Below are 23,362 nucleotides of genomic sequence, written 5' to 3' on the forward strand. Positions count from 1 at the left end.
GACGCGTGCACTGGGTCAGAACCCCCGCTGGTAGCCCTGGGCGTTGAGGGGAGCTCGCTCGCCCCCTCCTCACCCTCGAGCGGACCCTTCAGGTTCCTGGGGGCGCCTGTGGGAGCCCCTCTGCCTCCCTGGGTCCCGGAGGGCAGCTGCCGCGCTCCGGTCTGATGGAGCTGCCAGGTCTGTGCGTGGCTCCCAGCTCGCTCCTCTTTCTAAGAAACCCCAACACAGGCGCTCCCCTTCCCGCCCTTTGCGTCTCCCTGGAGAGGGGCGGGTCTGCCCTTTTCCCACCTCCGGAGGCTGCCCCCTCCCGGCCCCTGGGCCCCTTACAACTTTTGGAGACTTTACAACTTTTGGAGACTTTACAACTTTTGGAGACCGGCTGGAGGTGTGATGACGCATTGGGCTGAGGTGACTCCCTCTTTGGGGGTCACAGGTCCGCTCACAGGTCCGAGTGGCACCTGGAGAGTGCAAAGGGCTGTCCCGTCAGCGTGGACTCTCTCCTCTCCTCCTGTGAAGGTCCTGCGGGGCCCCATGGTCACCTCCCACGTAAACAGCTGTTAAGGAGCATGGCCATGAGCCACGACCTGGTGGCACAGGGAGTTCCTGAGTTTTGCAGTAGTTAGATGTCTTCGTTTTACGTCTCGATGGTGGAGGGGAGCACATAATTTTACAGCCTTTCCAGGAGCAAGAAAGGAAACGATTTATTAAAGCGACGCCTGAGGAAGGAAAGTCAGGAGGAGGAAGCCTCCAGTGGCAGCTCCTCGGTGTTCCCCGGGATGTTCCAGTTGAGAGTCACCTGTTAATCAGGAGTGGGTCCCCGTGCATCTAGACAGCATTGGGGGCTGCAGTCGGCATGGTGGAAGCTGTGTGTTCTGGTCTGCTGTACCTCAGAAGCGGAACATGGATTCTCTTCGATGGAATTCATCCAAGGGAAGGTGCCCTTTTAAAATAGACGTCAGTGCCTTCCTACCAGGAGGCACGTGGAGGGACACGCCTGGGCACACCTGTGTGAGGTTGTGCGGACCTGCCGCTTTCTAACTGTCGCCTCGGGCAGGCCACTTGGTCACTTATTTGTGCTTTATTTTCCTCATCTGAAACCGGACATGATCTAACTCAGGGGTTACTGTGAGGATTAAGCGAGAACATCCCAGAAAAGCCTTCGAGCAGTACCTGCAATCACTAGTCTTCAACACGTGCCAACTGTTTTCGTTATTGTTATTATGAACAACACACGTAGGGGACACTTCCTAGTCTGTAGTAGGACTAATAAAAGCACTGAGCAAAAAAACTTCCTGGCAGTGTTCCACAGCGCCTGCTACACTTCTTGATGAAGACTTTATCTGATCGTGAGCAAGAAAGTTTCCTAAACAAAGATGAAAACTAGTTTTAACTAGTGGATGAGTTGGGTGACAATAAGCATTTTCAAAACGGGTTCTAAAGAGCAGCTCTGAGATACACGAGACAGAAAAGCAACTCGGTTTACTTTCAGCATGTGGTACCCAGTTTCCTCCCCTCGTGTGGGGACCCCAGGTTCTAACTCAAGGGTCAGTTTCCTCATTTGTGAACTCCTTCCTGAAGCTTCGCTGTTCCTTGTTTTTTCATTGATTGTTTGAGTGACTCATTCGACAAATATCCTCTGAGCACCTGCGTGTGCTGGGCACAGTGCGGAGCAGTGAGGGGCGCTGTGCTCCCTAACAAAAGCGGCTCCTGCCTCGGGGAGCGGAAGGTCCGTGCAGACCGCCGGCCCAGGCTCCGAGGTGGCTTTCCTTAGCTGTGATACTTCATCACTCCTTCATTTTCTCTAAAATGGGGATCAAAGCCGCGCTACCTAATTCTGGGGAACACGGAATGAGAATGAAAGTATTAAGACTTTTGAGATGGGACAGCAGAGCCCTGACCACCCGCAGCCGGCTGAGTGCGGGCCTGTGGGACTGCGCCGAGGACACCTGCCCTGGAAGGGCCCGAGGGTCGCAGCAGCACCCTCCCAGGTTGTTGTGGAGCTCAGTTGGCCAGCGGCAGTGCCTGGCAGGAGTAAGCACGCAGCATTAGCCATTATTTCTATAGCGACTGTTCTCATCATTAGGCAGAACAAGTGGTTAGTCAAAACTTTCTTTGTCATCACCGTAACAGCTGATCTGCTTGGAAAAGCAGGTCTTGGCTCTGGCCACATATCAACACCCAGCACAACCCCTGTTCTCAAAGCACAGGCTCGGGCTCCGGCCGGGCACCAGGGCGGCATTGTGAGAGCCGGACTTGTATTTCCAACTGCCTCCCGACTGCCAGGCCCTCAGGTCCCACTCCCAACGCCTTGCCTTCCACCCTCCAAACCGCCCCAATGCCTGTATTTGCGTTTAGGCCACTTTGTGCCAGGCCGGTGCTCAGCTCAGCTGATAAGACAGACTGGGCCCCCCTCGTGGAGCTGCATTCTAGCAACCCCTCGTCTCAGGTGGGGGGCGGGGGCAGGAGGACGCTGACGTCACCTGGTTAGAAACCCGTGCTCTCCCCTGGAGCCAGCCTCTTGGCCCCTGCCTAGGGAACTTTTTGCATCCTGTCCTTGCTGAGATCCACCCTGGTAGCTAATGGGCTTGCCCACTAGACTGCTAGTCCGTGGGCTCCGGACACGCACACTGTCCGTTGAGTGAGTGAGGGATACAAATGGCCTCCTGTAGAGGGACAGCACCTTTGGCACGACGAGTCCCATGGAAAGGGATGCCTTACTCTAAAAGCTTTTACCACAGGTGTCTGAATTTCCATGCCCTTCTCTTCCTAAGGCCAGCACGAGCCTGGCGGTGAGTAGGAGCTCAGCCAGTGTCTGTGGAACCAGTGATGCCATCTACTTCTTAATACCCCAGTGCCTGCCCATGTCTGGTACCAGTACCATTGGAGTGAATGCCTGGTACCTTTCATGTCAATTGCATCCCTCCCCATCCCTACAATTCATGCATGCTGAATGTGAGTCTGCCCTGAGGGGCTTTGGAAAACCCACTCATGTTTTTGTTCTTGTATTGCCCTCAAAAGGCCAGGTGCCAGGTCTTTTTTATGATTACTAGAGGCCTGATGCACAACATTCATGCGCTGGGGGGTGGGGGTCCCTCAGCCTGGCCTGTGCTCTCTCGCAGTTCAGGACCCCTCTCGCACAGTCCAGGGCTCTCTCAGTCCGGGACCCCTTGCTTCTTACCACCTGCCTGTAGCGGAGGTGGTGGGAGAGGCACCCACCACCTCTGCTGCGCTCACCAGCCATGAGCCTGGCTTCTGGCTGAGCCGCACACCCCCTGTGGGAGCGCACTGACCACCAGAGGGCAGCTCCTGCGTTGAGCGTCTGCCTCCTGGTGGTCAGCGCGTGTCATAGCGACCATTCTTTCCCTGTTCGTCAATTTGCATATTATGCTTTTATTATATAGGATAGAGTTAGAAACATCGATAAGAGAGAAACATCGATCAACTGCCTCCTGCACACCTCCTACTGGGGATCTGCCCACAACCAAGGTACATGCCCTTGACTGGAATTGAACCCAGGACCTTTCAGTCCGCAGGCTGACGCTTTATCCATTGAGCCAAACCGGCCAGGGCTGTAGTTCTGACTTTAATTGTGTTAATTTCCACGACAAACACTGCATATTTTAAAGTACTTTTACCCTCCTGTTATCAGATGAATGTTGGCGTCAGTCAGTGTTGAGGAAGGAAGGCTGGGGTCTCCCTGCGGCCGCGGTCATCCGAAAGCTGGGGTTTTCACCCCCAAGCGCGTCATGTAGTGCTGCGCCATCCCACTCTGCACTGGGACTCAGGGCCTCAGTTCCTCTCCACTTGAGCCTCCCCAATGGGCTGCCCGAGGGTCCTTAAGACCGGCAGCTGGCTTCCCCCAGAGCCAGTGATCCAAGAGAGAGGGCATGAGAGAGAAGGGAAGTCATGGCGTCTTTTATAACCTCGCACAGGCCACCCTGGGCAAGTGAGGGTGGGCTTCCCCAGGGAGTGAACACCAGCGGGGGGCTCACTGGGCACCTTGGAGTGTGGCCCCCACGCTCCCCTCCTCCGGCTGCGGAGAGGTGTGTGCACACCTGCCCTCCGGCTGAGGCCGCCGTCCGGGCAGTGCGGCCTGAGTGCGCCCCGCAGGGCCTCCGTGGCTGGTGTTCATTTACCTGCTCGGTGGGACCTGTGAATGCTTCATGGACAGGTGATGTCTGAGACACACGCCTGAGTTCTCTTCGCTTCCCGTACTGCAGAGTATTATAACAGACTCAGAATTATATAATATATCTCACTGGGCACCTTGGAGTCTGGCCCCACGCTCTCCTCCTCCGGCCGCGGAGAGGCGTGTGCACACCTGCCCTCCGGCAGAGGGCGCCGTCCGGGCAGTGCGGCCTGAGTGCGCCCCGCAGGGCCTCCATGGCTGGTGTTCATTTACCTGCTCGGTGGGACCTGTGAATGCTTCATGGACAGGTGATGTCTGAGACACACGCCTGAGTTCTCTTCGCTTCCCGTACTGCAGAGTATTATAACAGACTCAGAATTATATAATATATAATTCATGTGGTGTAGTAATCTAATTCTATTAATGTATAATTAAAATAATAATGAAAGAAATAGAAATTTAAAGTTTTTATTTTATTAACCTTAGGGAGTGAGAGAGCCAGAGAGATCGACTTCTTGTTCCACATGGTTATGCGTTCATTGGCTGATCCTTGCATGCGCCCTGACTGGAGGGTGACCCCACAACCTGGGCATATTGGGTTCTAACCGCCTTAGCTACCTGGCCAGGGTCAGATTTCAGGTTTTAAAAATCTAGGTGAGATAGTTTCTATTCGCCAGTTTAAATTGTAAAAGTTAAGCAGTTTTCCAGCTAACTCATATATTGTGCCCTGTGGGAGGGCTCACTTGGCCAATGTAAAGTAATTAATAGTCGACTTTTCACATTTTCTCTCAGGTGTGTTTTGATTGTGGCGCCAAAAACCCCAGCTGGGCAAGCATAACCTACGGGGTGTTTCTTTGCATCGACTGCTCGGGGTCACACCGGTCACTTGGAGTCCATTTGAGTTTCATTCGGTAAGCGAGTCTGTCCCCGTTGGGGTGGGAGGGTGCAGCGTCACATGGAGCTCTTTCCCCTTTTTCCGTTACGTTTCCTTTGACATCAAGTACAATGAGAGGTTGGTTATGAGTTATGGAGATTTAAGTGATATAACTCAGTAAACTGGGCAAGTGAGCTGGTTTCTGTTTAGTTTCTGTGACACCGAGCTCTGTGTCGGGGCAGGAGGCCGTGGCATGGACCATCAGGACGGAGGGCTTGAGGCAGTGTCTCCTTTCCCTGATGATCTTCTGACAACAGTTAGAAACCCGTGCTCTCCCCCGGAGCCAGCCTTCCGACCACCAAGTCTGGGGGTGCCCTCAGACTCGCCTGCGCTGGGCCGTGCACACCTCATCTCTGCCGTCACCTCCGTCCACGGGGCCATTTCCTGCGCAGGGTTTTGCCACTCTCTGCCCTTCTAGACTCTTCTTGAGATCGCCAATGCCTCTTGGCCCCTGTCTAGGGAACTTTTTGCATCCTGTCCTTGCTTGCTGAGATCCACCCTGGTAACTAATGGGCTTGCCCACTAGACTGCTAGTCCGTGGGCTCCGGACACGCCCACTTTGTGTGTGCCAGGTACACGCACACTGTCCGTTAAGGGAGGGATACAAATGGCCTCCTGTAGAGGGGCCGCTGAGGCACTCCCCGTGGGTCCACCCTACACCCCGTCAGGTGGAGAGCTAATGTCAGGGTTCCAGCACAATCCTACAGCTCTGGCTCCCAGGCTGCTGATCCCACAAAGCCTGAGTGATGGTTTTTATTTGAATTTTCGTGGCAGTTTCAAATGCTTATACTATGAACATCTTTCTCCTCTTTTCATCTAAAGTTTTGGGCTGCATTGGCTCCTTCTGGCAAGTTCCTGTCTTCCACTCACACGGTATGGAAGTAGCCTGGCTGGGGCCTTGGTCTGCGAGAGAGAAAGGCGCCCCCTCTGGACACACACAGCCCCACAGTCCAGTGGGAGGTGGCAAGTGCCCTGGTGTGAGGTAGAAGAAACAGAAGAATATAGGAAATAATAAAAATAGCCATAGCTGGTTTGGCTCAGTGGATAGAACATCGGCCTGCGGACTGAAGGGTCCCAGGTTCGATTGCAGTCAAGGGTACATGCCTGGGTTGTGGGCTTGATCCCCAGTAGGAGTGTGCAGGACGCAGCCGATCAATGATTCTCTCTTATCATTGATGTTTCTCTCTCTCTCTCTCTCCCCTTTCCTCTCTGAAATCAATAAACACACATATTTTTTAAAAAGAGATAATAAAAAGATTCCTGTCGAACACAGGGCTCAGAAGCCGAGGAGGCCTGCGCTTCAGCAGCCCTGGGCCTTGGCCGGGCACCCTCTGGGCATCACTGTGGTTACTGGCCGCCTCCCACCACGTCACCTGCTTCCCTGCCACTTCTTTTCCCGGGGGAGCAACCAGCTAGGAGGCAGGCTATTTGGGATTGTGACAGCGATTTTATCTGATGTTGATTTAAGGCCTATTGATACAATGCAATTACTATAAAGAGCATTTATTACTAAAGGATAAAGTCTTGTAACTCAGAAAGAGATTTTTGTATGTTAGCACAAAAACTAAATAGTAATAATAGCAACATAATTTTCTTTTTAAAAAACTTTCCTGATGCATTTTCCTGAGCTCTCTTTTCAGAAAGCAATTTGCAAAGGCCTGATGTGCTAAATATTTATAGCCATGTAACTCCACAGGTAATTATCTTGAAAAGGGGGTTCTTCTGTGTGTTCTTATTGGTTTTAGAGTATCTACCAGTTTCTTCTCTCCCTTTTTCTTAGCTGGTGTCAGAATATTTTGAATTCACATCCTGTCCTTGTCTCTTTAAATATTGAGGGATTTAGTTGCGAGGGCAAGTTTAGCTTGTTTTTATGATGGTCTTGTTGTTCATGTCTTTTTTAAAATTTGTCTTTATTGTTGAAAGTATTACAGATATTCCCTTTTTTTCCCCATTGACCCCCTCCCCCCAGCACCCGCCCCTCCCAGGCCTTCACCACACTACTGTCTGTGTCCGTGGGCTCTGCATCTATACATATAAATTCCCTGAGTCATCTCTCCCCACCAGCCCCCACCATTTTATTTTTAATGTGCTTCCCTCACACCCCAGATCCATTGTTACCAGCTAACACGGGACCTGCTCTGCCCAGAGCCAGGCAGGCTGGCCTCGAGGCAGGCGGAGCTGCTTGTCTTTCTCTCTGCTCTGTTCTTTTCCTCTTCTTCTTTTTTTAATGTTGGAACAGGATCAACATTAAATATATTTTAAAAATATATTTTATTGATTTTTTACAGAGAGGAAAGGAGAGGGATAGAGAGTTAGAAACATCGATGAGAGAGAAACATCGATCAGCTGCCTCCTGCACACCCCCTACTGGGGATGTGCCCACAACCAAGGTACATGCCCTTGACCGGAATCGAACCCGGGACCCTTCAGTCCACAGGCTGACGCTCTATCTGCTGAGCCAAACCAGTCAGGCCTCTTTTCCTGTTCTTCGCTGCCAAGCCCTGCCCTTCTAATCTGGCCTCCCCGTCCTCCCCACTGAAGCGCACCGGCAGTTGAAACCATTCCAGGAAATGAGTGGTTTCTGGCGGCCCTCGTGGAGGGAGGACCGACGGGAGCCTGGCAGGCGGGACAGCAGCGTCTCTCTGGGCTCTTGCAGGTTGAGTCACTAGCCTTCTAACAGCCAGATAAATAGAACTATTTGCAGATAAATATAACGGTATGAATCACGGTGCTCATAAATGATTCAAAACAACTGCTAAAAACTCCTGTTCAGAGGGCATAGTCTAGGATTTGGGCAAAGTCAAGGGTGACAAGGGAACTCAGTGGCTTTTGTTTTTAAAGAGGTGGAAGGCTGTTCTTTGAACATTTTTGTTTTTACTGATTAAAACTATTGCAGACACTAGCGTATTGGGGGAAATGTTGTATCTTAACTCAGAAGGATTATGGGGTTGAGGGAAACCTGTTTTCTCCTTTACAGTGGTTGGTTAGCAGGAGCTATTGGGTAAAGTGACACTAGTTCTTCAACTTTTCTTCCTTCGCTGCCTTTTTCTGAGCACTCAGGTTCTCCATCAGGTTTCACCATCTCTTCTTCTAAACTAAAGACAGGAAGCAGCCTACAGTGAGTCACCTCCTCGCAGGAACGGGCACCGCTGAGCAGTTCAAGTTTCTTCTTAAGGTTGATTTATTCACTGTCATCACCACCTTTTGTTTCAAATTCCAGTGTGTGAGAGAGAATCCCTGTCAGCTCGATTCAAGAACCATTAGGTTTTTATCTTTATTTCTAAGAAATATATAAAAAATATTTGGCTTTGTTTTTTAAAAGATACTTTAGAACTAGAAGTTTTAGGTAGGTTAGTAAGTCTGAGAACTGTAGCTTCCGTTTTAGGACATCGTTTAGTCAGGTACCTACTTTATGCCTGCCCCGTGGAGCTTGTGTTTATCCCACAGTGTGACAGGGTCGCCGTGACGGTGGTGATAGTGATGGCGAGGCCTTTAGCCATATGGTGCTTACCAGGAGCCCAGAACTTTGCACATATTTGCTTCGTTTCTACAGGAGTGAATGAATAGGTAACCGGAAATTGTTACGATGAGGAAGGCTCAGAGAGGCTAAGTAACTCCTCCAGGTCCTGCAGCTCGTCCTGGCAGAGCTGGGGTCTGCCCCTCAGCCCGTCTCCAGAGACTGTGCTGTTAACTGCCACCCAGTGACAGGTGGGGAGGGGATGGCACCTCACTCTGTCTGGGCAGGTCATCACAGTGTGGTGACTCAGCAGGATCTCTCAGAAAAAGAATTTCAGAACAACCTATGTCATTTCATCACCTTACTCGGTAATTAAGTTCCAAAGGAGGTTTATTTTTATCTTTGGGAAATATGTTTCTTACAAAGTACGGTTTAATATTTACTTTTTATGTCATCGTGAAGTAGATATTTGTAGATGTAATAATGACATGTGTTAGTACCATCATTAACCTGAAGGTAGCTATTGGCTTCAAAATAGCATCTTAACTTTCACAAGGCTAAGAGCCCTCTTTGTGAAGGCTGCTCCACCTGCACCTGTCCTCACACGTCCACATTCTTTCCCGTCAGTGCGGGGTGAGCTGCGTGGACTATGGGAGAGCCTTGCCTGTGCGCACATCTATTGATTCAGCATGAAGACTCCGGCATTGTGCTAGCCTGTCCTGCTGTACACTCATCACTTGGTGGATTTTTATTGTTGGGAAATACACTCGTTGCCTTTACCTGGTTCTGGGGTGATCTTAGGGTTCAGGTGAACAGGGCAGAGGTGTGGCGGGGCAGGGGGCACTGCAGCTTTCACTTCACGAGCATTCTGCCCCGAGTGTCCCTCCTGCCTCGTGGCGGTGATGGCGGGTAGGTCCTTTCCTTGATGGTGAAGGATGAGCATCCTCCAGGGGTCCTGCTTGGTGTCAAACTGGACCCCTGAAAAAGTCCAAACAGGACAGGACATCTGTGCTGAGTAGAGACCCATCACCGCCTTTTAGATCATGACTCACCAAGGACGTGAGGCCAAGAGTCCGAGTGTCCAGCAGCCCACAAGCTTGTCATGCTCTGCTCCCAGAGGGCGTGGCCGGCTGGAGCTTGTGCAGCCGAAGTGCTGCTGGCCTGGCCTGGCGTGGCCTGGCGTGGCCTGTCTGTGGCCGGTGTGGAGGGGAGCAGGTGGGTGGGGCCATCAGCGCCTTGGCTTCCAGGAAGGATGAGAGGGGCAGGAGCTGCGGTACCAATGGTCCTGCACTCAGAGTTCCAGCCTCCTGGAAGCGTGGGTCACTGTTAACACAAACGCAGAATTCTTCAGGATCCGGAGAGCAAGGAAATCTTGTTCTCAAAAGTTGAGTGGCTTGATCTGGGGGAAGGAAAGTATTACCATTTAAGAATGTTCTTTCCATTCAGGTCTACAGAGCTGGATTCTAACTGGTCTTGGTTTCAGCTGCGCTGCATGCAGGTTGGAGGAAACGCTGCCGCAGTAAGTCCGTCTCAGGCCTGTTTCCTTTTGTACAAACGTGTGCGCTGCTGCCGGGGTGCCTGGGTGACAGGAAGCCTGGGGGGCTCTGGAGGCGGCCGGCCGGTTGGCTTGTTCATCCAGAAGCACCTCATACCCACGACGCTTCGGGCGAGGGGCTGGGGTAGAGTGAACAAGACACGTGCGAGCCCGCTTAGAGGCACAGACACAGAGTCAGTAAAGAAGCAAATAAACCGGAACCTGCCAGGCGGTGAGAGTTCTTTTGAAGAAAATTAGAACAGGAAGAGGTGGGTAGAGGGGTTGGGAGGCTTCATTATGAAAATACAGTTTTTTAATATGTGCCGTGACTTTTGTGCTCAGAATAGGATGAATGATTACAGCCACTTACATCTGAGTTTTATTTAATTTATGACATCTACAAAGTTTTAATAAAACCTCCAAATTTTCAAATATAGTATATAAAGATCATATATTCATTTATAAACTTAGTAATTTCTATGCAAAAATAATAACCAGCTAAGTGGTCACTTAATTTATAATTGTAAAAGAGCAGACTTTTTTAACCCTACTTTCAAACCTAACTAAGGATTCTCATTTTAAATTTCATTTACAAATTCAATATATTATTCTGGTCAAACTCTAAACTGGCAGCCTGCTCTAGCCGGTTTTGCTCGGTGGATAGGACGTCGGTCTGGGGACTGAAGGGTCCCAGGTTTGATTCTGGTCAAGTGCATATGCCTGGGTTGCGGGCTCAATCCCCAGTGGGGGGCGTGCAGGAGGCAGCCGATCAGTGATTCTCTCTCATCATTGATGTTTCTGTCTCTCTCCCTTCCTTTCTGAAATCAATAAAAATATATAAAAATAAATAAATAAAATAAACTGGCAGCCTTCTAAGTCTAGCCAGCAAAACCACCAAAGCACTGGAACCTTATTTATTATGCCAAATGGTATAGGTTTAGTAAGTAGAATTCCCATAGACATGCCATTACACATTTAAAGTGTAAAAAATCAAATTTGTATACATTTGAAATAAAAGTTATATCTGGTATCAATTTAATATTTGAAATTATAAATCTAAAATAGTTTTTAAAATATCAGATTCCTTGGATTAGTGTTTCTCAACCTTTTTTCATTATTGTTCCTTAAGTAGACTAATTAAATTTAAATTAGATTATTTTAAATTTAAATTGAATTTAATATTTCTCTGGTGAGAGAAATTAATTACCAAGGAATATGATTTTGTCGGGTCGGGTTGAGCATTGGAGGGCCACAAACCACTGTAATAACTACGACTTCTTTTACTTCCTTATATTTCAAGCATCTTATTAGAAACCCATGCCCATTATCATGATGTTCAGACTTGTTCCAGAACTTAATGCTGGGAATTTGATTTTATCCGTCCTTATTTCTAAACCCTCCCAAGGTGGCACAGCCCCGCCGCCCACCCCCGGAGAGCAGCTTTCTCAACTCCAGCCAGCGGAGGGGGCCAAGGTGGGGATGGGGAGGGGACGGTCAGGTCATCCCACTCAAGCAGTGGGGTTGGAATGCCAGCCCTGCCTCTCACTTACCTGTGTCCCTGCCTGCGAAGTGTAGATGGCAGCATTGACCTCCCATGTTGTTGCCATGAGGATTTAACTGGATGGGGCCCAAATACCCCGAACAGAGCTAGGACATGTGGGTGCCTAATACCATTATTAGTCAATTGGGGCAATAAAAGCATTGCTCATACAGGTTTTTGGAATACCTGCTTTAATTAGATATGAATTCTGAATTCATGTCTACACACGGACCCTTACAGGGTGATTGGAAACAGTTTCCTCTTTAATTTTATCACCTTGCTTGTGCTGTCAGTGAGTAAATAGTGCTGAACAAGGGGAAGGTTAGCGTTGCTCCTCACCAATTTTGTAAAATTTCCGATTTAGTGGAATCCGAACTGAAATGGATTGCTCATGAATTAAAAGTGGTCCTGAGTGGATAGCGCTCCCCCCCCCCCCAAGATTCAGAGTGAGGGAGGATTGAATGAAGAAACGAAGGGCCAGTTATTTCATTTTGCAAGTCATCTCATGTCCAGTTTTACCAAAACAGTAATGTTACATCTGTGGAATGTATTCCTTTTTACAAGATAAGAGAATTTAAACATTCTCCATGGTTTACATAGTTTTGGTTTTCATAGTATTTTCAACAATCCTTCATAATATGCAGTAGCGTTTCTGCAGGATTGCTAGTAACCCGCTGTCTCCTCTGCAGTCGTCCTTCTTCGACCAGCACGGGTGCGCCACCGGCGACACCAAGGCCAAGTACAACAGCCGCGCGGCCCAGCTCTACAGGGACAAGATCAAGTCGCTGGCTTCCCAGGCCGCGCGGAAGCACGGCACTGACGTAAGTGCGGCATGACGCAAGCATGGTGCTGCCGTAAGTGCGGCACTGGCGTGAGTGTGGCACTGAGGCAAGCATGGTGCTGCCGTTAAGTGCGGCATGACGCAAGCACGGCACTGACGTAAGTGCAACCAGTTTCAGAAGGAAAGGTGGCTTTTACCCCAAACAGTAAAGCCTGCCCCGCGGGTTCTCTGTTGTGCGAACCCCGCATTAGCGCTGCGGGTGCCGCCCAGGCAAGTCCACGGCCAGCTTCCTCCACGCTTCATCCCCGGCCGATACGGAACCTTATTTTCCGTGTTTCCTTTAGAGGCGCCCTCTTTACCGTGTGCTGTTGGCGACATTGATCAGTGCCCGGAGAAAACTTTCCTCCAGCGGCACTTCACAGCCTCCTGTGCTCAGGGGCACTGGGTCGCACATCACCCGGCGCAGGGCCATTTTAAACCATCAAGTCACCAACAAAAGCACAGAAATGTGGAAACGTGGTCCTAAACCCGCGAAAGGACACTCGTTTGCAGTGTGAGCTGGGAAAGGGCAGCGTGCGGATGTTCACGCAGCTGGCGACTCGGGCCTGGCTGCTCTGCGCATGTCTGTGAAGGGCCGGGAGGCGAGGGCTGACGTGGGGCCGACCAGCAGCAGATCGTGGCCAGTGTGTGGATTTGCAAGTCAGGGACCCACAGGCGGCTGGGCTGTCCTGTGGGGCCTGCCGTAGGTCTGAGGTCCTGATCTTTTCAGACGTGGCTGTGACACCTCAGGGTCTGGGAACAAGTTACTGGGTTGATACATGTCCCAAGTAGATCCCGGAAAGGATCTGGAGTGTTTATCTGAGCCTTCCCTTGAGATGAACTTCAACCTGCAGGTGCTGGGACATTCAAGTAGTTGCTGATGGAGAGACTGCTCTGCATCAGCAGGACCAGAGGGCAGACTTTAGGACCAACAAAGACCAGAGGCTTTCATTTAAATTTTCAGCGTATGCAAATTAATTCAATTAACTGCTGGAGGGATTATACCACCTGAAACATTTGCAGTTGCAAATCATACAGCTTTTTATTACACAAATTCCTGAGCGGCTTTGGGTACAGACTTAGTGAAGGACCCCCGTGGTGTTGTCCTCTGTGGTCCCGCAGCTGGGCTGGGCTGGTCCGGGTGCAGGGGGGCGGCGTTCTTCTCCCAAGAGCTCGGTGGCTTCTCACTTGGGGATTACTGGCCGTTCTGTCATCTGGCAGGAAGAGGAATGTGGAGCGGCGTCGCTTGTCAGACGGACAGAGGGACAGGCCTTTGTAATGTCTTGACAAGATGAGCATCATTGGCTGGCAGGGGTCCATATTTAAAGCTTGTTTGTGCTGTAACAGCTCAGGTGGCTATCGATGATTTGCATCAATGCACATATATTCATCTTAAACACGGCGAGGGGGCCAAGGAGAGTACGCCACTCAGGCAAGTGTTTATCTTGACACAAGTCACTCTGCGTCAGTTCAAATCCTTATCTCTGGGTACACACGCTTCAGGGCAGTGGGGAATGTATCTTTAATATCAGACTTTAAGTTTTAAGGGAAGTTAACAAACATTTATAACTTTTCTCACATTCTTTAAGCATTTTTAAACATTTCTGTATTTTACTACGATACATGACTGAAATGTGCTCAGGGGCCCCACATAGGCCTGTTGCTGATATATATATATATAAAAGCCTAAGTGACCGGTCCACCGAACAGCCATGCACTGACCACTAGGGGGCAGATGCTCAATGCAGGAGCTGACCCCTGGTGGTCAGTGTGCTCGCACAGCTAACCTCCCACAGTCCCTCCTGCTGACTGGCCAATCTGCCTGATTGGGACTGGGCCAGATGGCCCTGATCGACCCAATCACCAGCCAGGCCGAGGGACCCCACCATGCACGAATTTGTGCACTGGGTCTCTAGTTTTATAATAATGGAAATACCAATCTTGGGCAAACAGGTCTCTAGGAAGGGAGTGAAGAGTATTAAGCAGAACCCGCAAAGCCAGGGAAGTGCTAACGAGTGCCTCGTGTTGTTCCAGCTGTGGCTCGATGGCTGCGTGACGCCGCCTTTGTCCCCTGTGCCGAAGGAGGACGACTTCTTTGCCTCTCACACTTTTCCTGAGGTAAGTGTGGTGCTTACAGAATTTTGCCGTGTGCTCACTCTGACTTTCGGACGGGTGTTTATTTAGAACATTTCAGTTAGGGGCAGGCCAAGCTGCGGTGGCAAACCACCCTGAAATACAGTCGCTTAACCAGGAGCTGTCCAGGGTGACAGAGGGATGCGTTTTGTTATTCTCATGGGTGGCTTTCACCTCAGGGTTCATGGCCTTTCCCAGCAATGGGAAGAGGACAGACGCCCAGGAAACCAGTGCCCCGTCCTCTTACAGACACAGTCTGGTGGCAGTGCCATCACTCTGCCCAGATCCTATTGGCTGGTGTAGTCGCATGTCTTTTACCAGCTGCCAGCGAAGCTGAGTGTGATGGCTGGTGTTCTGCTACAGTTCATTTCAGAGCTCCAGGGCTGACAAAGATGAAGATAGGCCGAAACCGGTTTGGCTCAGTGGATAGAGCGTCGGCCTGCGGATTGGAAGGTCCCAGGTTCGATTCCGGTCAGGGGCATGTGCCTTGGTTGCGGGCGAATGAAGATAGTTTCTGTTTTTTTTTAATATATGTGTTTATTGATTTCAGAGAGGAAGGGAGAGGGAGAGAGAGAAACATCAATGACGAGAATCACTGATTGGCTGCCTCCTGCATGCTTCCTATTGGGGATAGAGCCTGCAACCTGGGCATGTGCCCTTGACCGGAATCGAACCCAAGACCTTTCAGTCCGCAGGCCAACACTCTATCCACTGAGCCAAACCAGCCAGGGCTCAATTCATTCTTTATTTAATTTTCAAATAAAAAATGTGCAAAGTTTTATAAATTGCTAGACTTTGATTTTTTTGCTATTATAATTTGCATATACATGTCATCATTAATGCAATCAATAGTTGCCAGAAATAACTATAAAAAAAGAACAGAAAACAATTTTAAAAAGGATGTGTTCTGTTGTTAGCTTTGCTATTATTTAATTTAGAACTAGATACAGAATATCCATAATTAGTAGCTGAGAAATGTTTGGAATGGAAATGATGGGTAAAATGCAGAGAAATGACTAGTTTGGTGTGGGTTAGAGTTGGAGACATTAGTAGGAATTCATGTTTATTTTACTCTCTACATACGCACGCGTGCATACACAGTGGAGAACTGATTCTAGATGTGTGTACTAGTGGGTTCGTAGACACACACATGGATTGCCAGGCTCTGTCCACGGAGAGGGACGGGACAGTGAGGCTTCAGTGCAGCAAGCACACCAGCACCCAGGCCTTGGTTTCTAAATATCCTTCTCCACTGAAAGGAGCCAGGGCTGCCTTGGAGAACGCAGAGTGGAGGACTGGTGCTGCTGAGGCAGCTGAGCCTGGGGCACCCTGTAGGGATAGAGAGTAAGGAGGTGCTGGGGGAGGGCGCCCGAAATGAGGGGCAGGGTCTGAAGGACTTGGGAACCACCTGAAAGAGCTCCCAGTGGTCAGAGCTGGGACAATTTGAACAAAATAAGTAATTCACATACCAAATTATAACCCAAAGAATAAAGCCAGTATCCATGTCCTGTTCTCCTCTTTTTGGATAATTACACTGATATAAATGGATGATTGAATAAATAAATGGGACAAGGGACAATCTTCCTTATAGGAAAATTCCAAATCATGTATAATAGGTAATCCCTCTCAGGAGATAGAACTTTATCCTCCTCCCCTTGAGTGTGGGCCGGACTCAGTGACCAGCTCCCCAAGACTAGACGATGGAAGGGAAACACAGAGGTTACCGAGAAAAGACTGGCAGGCACCGCCTGACCAAGCGCTCAGGGTTGGCATCACCGGTTCAGTCATGTTGTGAGGTAGTGACAGAGGCACCGCACCTCCCTGGCTTTCTTCCCCAACTCCAATCTAATCATGAGGAACATCAGATAAACCCAAATGGAGACACATTCTCACAATAGGTGACCAGTACCCTTCAAAGGTTCAAGGTCATGAGAGCAGGGAGAGACTGAGGAACTCTGACAGAGCAGGGAGACGGAGGAGAGACACATGCAGAGTGGGGTCCTGGACGGATCCTGGGGCAGAAAGAAGCACTGCAGGAAAACTGGTGAAATCCAAGTCAAGTCCAGAATTTAGCTAGGGATGTGCCATTAACTCTTAGTTTTGACAGATGCACCATGGGCATTTTAACATTAAAGGAAGCTGGGAGAAAAGTAAAAACTCTAAACTAGCTGTTGGAGCTGCCAAAACCGGTTTGGCTCAGTGGATAGAGCGTCGGCCTGCGGACTGAAAGGTCCCGGGTTCGATTCCGGTCAAGGACATGTACCTGGGTTGCGAGCACATCCCCAGTGGGAGATGTGCAGGAGGCAGCTGATCGATGTTTCTCTCTCATCGATGTTTCTAGCTCTCTATCCCTCTCCCTTCCTCTCTGTAAAAAATCAATAAAATATATTAAAAAAAATAAATAAAAAAAATAAAAAACTCTGTCTTAGCAACTTCTCTGCAAACCTGAAATTATTGCATAGTTTAGATTTTTTAAAAAGGAGGAAAGTGGCTCAGTGGTTGAGCATTTCCCAGTCAGGGCACACGCTCGTGCTCAATCCCCATTGCGGGGCGTGCAGGAGGCAGCCAGTCAATGATTCCCTCTCATCACTGATGTTTCTCTCTTTCTCTCCCTCTGTCCTCCTCTCTGAAATCTATAAAAATAGTTTTTAAAAGGAAGAATACAGAATTTGAGCATTGAAACAGAGACTTAATATTACACACGTTTAAATATTATCCTTCCTCCCCACAAACCCAGGTACGAAGCGGTGACTGTAAATGACTCAGTTTCCCCTGCTTTGCTTTGTTTTTTATGACTTTTCTCACTTTGCTTCAGGTGAGCGGCACCGGATGGGCCTCCGCACACCCAGAACCGTCTTTAACACCCAGGAACGTGGAAGTCCCCCCAGCAAATAATGAAGGTTGTTTTTAAAAATTTATTTATTGATTTTTAGAGAGAGAAAAACATTCATCTGTTGTTCTACTTATTTATGTATTCATTGGTTGATTCTTTTTTTAAATATGTTTTTTAATTGATTTCAGAGAGAGGAAGAGAGAGAGAAACATCAATGTGGGACAAGTGTCTAACATTTTGGAAAAAAATAATAAAGCAGAATTCCTTTTTTACTCTTTATACAAATCTAAATTCAAATGGATCAAAGATTTAAAAATGAAAATATGAGGCCCGGCCGGCATGGCTCAGTGGTTGAGTGTCGACCTATGAGCCAGGAGGTCAGGGTTCAATTTCCAGTCAGGCACATGCCCAGGTTGCAGGTTCCATCCCCAATTTGGGGTGGAGGCAGCCAACCCATGATTCTCTATCATCATTGATTGTACCTCTCTCTCCCTCTCCCTTCCTCTCTGAAATCAGTAAAAAAATATATATTTAAAAAATGAAAATATGAGGGTGCTAGAAGGAACAGGGGTGAGGCTTTCCTGCCACCCTGGAGTGGGAAGCCCTGGGCACATCCAGGCCTCGTGAAAGGAAGAGATTAGTGAGTCTGACTGCTGGGGTCTGAAGAAGTGCTTCAAAGATATGATAAACATTTGCAATTCATATGTGGGCCAAAAGCGTGGCTCCTTCATATGCAAAGAACTCTGACATGACTGGTGTTGTATGATTTGCAGCCTGTGATTACGTGTGTGTGTGTGCGCGCGCACGCACAGGGCCCTGGGTGCCTGCAAAGAAGTCATCACATCCCCGAGTGGCATTAGCTTTCTGGGTTCTTCGCCTTGCACTGCGCTGCTGCCACGCTGGCCTGCACGCCTGTCCTGTGTTTGCGTTTGTTTGGGACTCTGACCTGGTCATCAGGCGGCCACCTCCTTATTGGAGCCTCAGCTCCATGTCCTCTCCTCGGAGAAGGCCCCCCTCCCCCCAGCACTCCAGCCACAACCAGGGCTACGTATGCTGTCTCCTCATGCACAGCAGGCCGCAGTTCTGGGAACGAACGCGTCCCTTAGCTTCCATGTCCATTGTGTGTTCCTCCCACTGGCTGTGAACGCCTCCGGGGAGAAATGCTTTTTGAAGAGAAGAAATCTCCCTGGGCCAGGGATTGCTTTGTCATTATCCACAAGAGAGAAGAGAAGAACTAATTCCGACACGCGCCTGACTAACAGGAAAGGTGGGGTTGTACCTTCTGAAACTCGGACGGTCGTGTGAACGTGCTGCCGTTACCACTCACCCCACAGAAGGCCTCTGAGATCGAAGGCCCCGCCAGGGAGACCCCCGCACGCTCAGGTCCTGGGGTCTCCGTTCCTTTCACTGACGGTGACCCAGGTAACTAAAAGCAGAACGAGATTTCATCCTTGGACGTATTTCATTTACGTTGTTCCCCGAGGAGTCTCTCCTAAAGGGTTTTCTTGTTGAGAATCCCCGCTCCTAGTGCATCTGCAGCGGCTCTTTCCTGCCTCTTCTCCGCCCAGGACTTTCCTTAAGCAGCTGGTGTGAGGGAGGCTCGCTGTCCGAGGCCCAACCCGGAACTGCATGTGTCAGCCCCGGGACCCGGTGCGGTCTTGAGTAAACTGAAGGGCTGCGCAATGAAAAGGAGAGAACGAGAGAAGTTAACAACTAGGACAGGCGGCCTGGAATGCTCCGCTGCTGCGCTCTCACCGCTGCTCTCCGCTGCCTGAGCAGCTCCGGCCGCCGTGGGCCCATGCGGTTCCGCCCAGAGCAGCTCCAGCCGCCGTAGGCCCATGCAGTTCCGCCCAGAGCAGTTCCAGCCGACCCATGCACGGCCATCAGCTCTTTTCCTACAAAGTAGCACTGTTCTTACTCATCCTGCTTTGCCTGTTTAAAAGCCTTACCTAGAGTTTACCTTTAAATATTTATAAAGATAAAACAGTTGCAGTTCAGTGGTGGTTAGTATATTCACAAGGTTGTGCCATTGTGCCACCATTGCCACTCATTCCAGAACATTCCCATCACCTGCAGAAGAAATCCGTACCATTGACAGCCCCTCCCCCTTCTCTCCTGCCCCTCCTTCAGCCCCTGGCAACCACCAGGCTGCTCTCTGCCTCTAAGGATTTGTCTGTTCTGGACATTTCATACAAGTAGACTCAGATAATATGTTGTCTTTTGTGACTGGATTCTTGTGCTTAGGACAGTATTTTAAAGGAGCATCCATGTGGTAGTATTTCTATGTGCTAATACTCCTTTTTTTATGGCCAAATAACATTCCATTGCGTGGATATACTACATTTTATTTACTCATTTTTAAAGTAATAAAATTAAAATAAAAAGTTTTTAAAGACATAATAGGTGTTCCTAATCAGGATCATTTTTTAGGTCATTTAGAAAATGGCAGATTTCTTGGCAACTGAAAAATTAGGTTTCTATCATTGATATGATTGGTGTTAGAATTCCCAAATATTAACATATGTTGGATGTATAGTCCACATATGTACTAGGTATCTTGAACAGTTTACTTTAAAACACCAGGTCATAAGGTAGAATTCTGAATGACATTAGGGAGACCACTACCATCTTATTCTATAAAGCAACTTGACAGAAAACACACTTCTATTTTAATGCACTTTTTAAATCAAAATTATTTTTACTTTTTTAATCCTCACCCGGGAATATTTTTTGCAATGCTTTTCAGAGAGAGTAGAAGGGAGGAAAGAAGGGAGGGAGGGAGAGAGGGGGGGAGAGAGAGAGAGAGAGAGAGAGAGAGAGAAAGAAACATCAATGTGAGAGACACATCAACTGGGTGCCTCCTGCACTCGCCCTGACTGAGGGACATGCCCTTGACCGGGAATCAAACCTGAGACCCTTTGGTTCGTAGGCTCCAACCATTGAGCAACACCAGCCAGGGCTTAATAAAAATTCTTATAATGGAATATGGAGCTAAAAAGAAAGCAGATCATTGACAAAATTGATGTAGTACTCAGTAAGTTAGATATATTACATATTCAAAAGCAAGTTTGGTGAGTATATTTTCTGCATTAATATCAGTATTTTTAACTTGCAGGTGTACCGGAGCAAGGACCAAGTGTGGAAGGTCTTAATGTACCAACCAAGGCAGCTCTAGGTAATGTTCTGATTTAGAGAATGACATTCATTAAGAAAGAAATGAATCCTGTCTTTGCCTTCTGCTAGAAGGTATGGAGTCTATGGCACCGTGACTATTAACCCATAGTTTCTTAACAAGATTTTATTAAGCCAACATGCCGGTCTGTGTTAGCCGGCTCCAGGCTGACCGGCAGCCGCAGCTGTGGGCCTGGCCTAGGTGGCTGGTGGGGCTCTTGCCTGGCGAGTGTGCTGGGCTGGTTGCTGTCCCGGCATCGGTAGAGGTCCGAGCGGCCGCACCCCTCCTTTTACCCAGGGGCTGTCAGCATCGTCTCCTCTTCCTGCGTTTGCAGTAGGTGAACCTTACCTTTACTTGCTCAGTAGCAGGCAGGTAGAACCTGAGTTGGTGCACATCGCACTGCAGTCCCTGGAGAGCAGCTGCTTTAGTGAAAAGTAACTGAACCGTTAGAAACGCTCCCGATCTGTCATCGTGTGTGAGCAGGCTTGTGGGAGGTTGGGAGCACGAGCCTAAAGGAACTGGTGGGAGGAAAGTGTGTGGGTCTCTTTTCCACTTGGAACGATGCTGTTCTCGCGTGAGGCTGAGCACTTTAACCTGTGGTTGCTTGTGGTTTTATGCCGTCCTTTCCCGTTGAAGTGCATTCTCAGCTTTGTGAGAGAACAATTAAAATTGTATTCCTTCGTGGGCCTCTGACACATGGTTCTAAAAACAGAATATATAACTTATGATTAAAGATTTCCCAAAAACAGTCGTAGGAACTTTTCTACACAAGCATTATATATTTGTGTGCAGCTTAGAAAGCCCTGCTGCTAAAATGACGGAGCTGTGCGTTCCTTACTGAGTAACATGATGAAATCTGTAAGTGGAGGTGGGAGGGCATAGCCGACCTGCTTGAGCTGTGCACACGATGCTGCCAGCTTCATACTGGGAAAGGATTTTGCAAGCTTCTGAAGAGGAGAGCTGCCGGGAGAGCGTGTTCGGACGCCCTGAGGCGAGCTCCGAGCCAGCCCTGGGCACAGGCGCTGCCTTTCCCTTCAGCGTGGTGCCCGGGAAACACGTTTCTGGGTTTGGGCGCCACGTGCAGATACCGAGGACTCCACTCCGATGCACTCAAACGGTGGGTGAAAGCAGGTTCACAGTCGTGAGTACGCGAATAATAAGTATTAATTGTTAATTATTGTATTTTCTTTACGAACAACTGTAAACCTACTTTGCCGCACCCTGTGCTTGTCTTCTGGATGACACACTAACGTGGGAAATGTTACCGTCCCCTAAATAATGGTGTGCAGCACCGTGGAGTGTTTTAGAGAGCACGACGAAACAGGAAGGTGTGCGTTCCTGTTGGCCTGACTGGGCTTTGTGTTTTTGACAGAGGTGTCCTCGATCATGAAAAAGAAGCCAAGTCAAGCTAAGCGAGGCGTGAGTATGACGCGTGAGATGGCGGGTGGTTCGGTTCTGAAATAGCCCCGCCCTCCAGAAGGCCGCCCTGCCGCTGCCTTTATTCACTCTGAGCCGTATTGTGTGTAACGAGCGCGGCCTGGCTAACACGCCATGTTTTGCTCAGTGAGGGCACTGGCGCCGAGTGAAGATTCGCTGGAATGGGTGTTTAACACTCCTTCTGTCGGTGACGAAATTCTTACACACACACCAGCAGGGGCTCCCGGGCGTCCCGTCCTGGTGGCGTTTGTAGCGTTTTGTGGGCCTGGAGGGTGTCACCTGCGGAGCTTGCAGACACCGCACCCCCTGGCTGCGATCCTGCTCATGTCGCTCAGCCTGCGTGAGCGTCAGCCCCTGTCTGTCACGTGGGGAGGAGGGTGCCCACTTCCTCGAGTTGTGAGGACCAAGGAGGAGGACGGTGGCCAGTGCTGTCACGGTGCCTCCGTAAGTGTCAGCTGTTGGCACAGACCTTGTCAGCAGGTTGGTGGAATGTCATCTTGTGTGTCTTCCAGCTTGGGGCCAAAAAAGGAAGTTTGGGAGCCCAGAAACTGACGAGCACCTGCTTCACTGAAATGGAGAAGCAAGCCCAAGCTGTAGATAAACTGAAGGAACAGGAAGACCTGGCCAGGACGGCGCCGAAGGAAGAGTCGATGTGAGTTGAAGTCCGATACAGTAACAGGCGCTAGTGGCTGGAACCTTCGTAAGCGCCCAGGTTGCTCTGCTCATGCCGTCTGTCTTCGTGTGTGAGGAGCGAAACGCAAAACTGCGTTTCATGAAAACGAGTGTCGCAGCGAAGTGTAGCCTGGAAGGGAGGAGGGCCGTGGCGAGGGAGAGCAGTGAGGGCAGGCAGGGAGAGACCCACGCGTGTCGGGTGGTCACCCGGGAAGATGCTCGGCACCATTCGTCACGAGGGAAACGCACAGGAGGCACTTCACTCGCTAGGCGGGTGCAGTGAGAAGACAGAGCAGGTGCTGGCGAGAATGTAGAGAAATGAGGTCCCTTACACGTTGCTGATGGTCATGTAAAAAGTTAAGCATGAAGTTATAGTATGACCAGCAGTTCCACTCCTACGAGAAGGTAAAAAATAGGCCTCCACAAGAAACTTGTACATACGTGTCAGAGCAGCATGACTCCCGGTCGCCAAAGGGAGAAACAGCCCAGACGTCCATCAGCTGAGGGACGGATGGACACAGTGGTGTGTCCGTACCCGGGCAGGTTCACCCTAGAAAGGAGGGAAGCGCTGGCACTGCTGCTGCGGCCTGGGTAAACCTGCAGCCTTGGTGCCGAGAAGCCCGTCGCAAAGACCACGGCTGTGCTCCACGGATAGGAATGTCCCGGCAAACGCCCAGAGGGAGCAGCCCCGTGCTTGCCAG

General features: G+C 49.6%; 1 protein-coding gene across 1 annotated transcript in view; it reads left to right on the top strand.

Moving 5' to 3' along the window:
- The first annotated feature begins 4,958 nt into the window (after positions 1 to 4,958).
- Positions 4,959 to 23,362, top strand: part of ARFGAP3 (ADP ribosylation factor GTPase activating protein 3) — a 50,026-nt gene continuing 31,622 nt past the window's right edge. The window contains exons 1-8 of the mRNA XM_015571939.1: positions 4,959 to 5,040; positions 9,967 to 10,039; positions 12,284 to 12,415; positions 14,449 to 14,532; positions 17,363 to 17,447; positions 20,496 to 20,555; positions 21,925 to 21,971; positions 22,502 to 22,641. Coding sequence (XP_015427425.1) covers positions 10,013 to 10,039; positions 12,284 to 12,415; positions 14,449 to 14,532; positions 17,363 to 17,447; positions 20,496 to 20,555; positions 21,925 to 21,971; positions 22,502 to 22,641 — 575 coding nt within the window. The 5' untranslated portion in view covers positions 4,959 to 5,040; positions 9,967 to 10,012. The remainder of the gene's footprint in view (positions 5,041 to 9,966; positions 10,040 to 12,283; positions 12,416 to 14,448; positions 14,533 to 17,362; positions 17,448 to 20,495; positions 20,556 to 21,924; positions 21,972 to 22,501; positions 22,642 to 23,362) is intronic.

The sequence above is a fragment of the Myotis davidii genome, unplaced genomic scaffold (assembly GCF_000327345.1).
Source record: "Myotis davidii unplaced genomic scaffold, ASM32734v1 scaffold428, whole genome shotgun sequence".
Taxonomy (NCBI): domain Eukaryota; kingdom Metazoa; phylum Chordata; class Mammalia; order Chiroptera; family Vespertilionidae; genus Myotis; species Myotis davidii.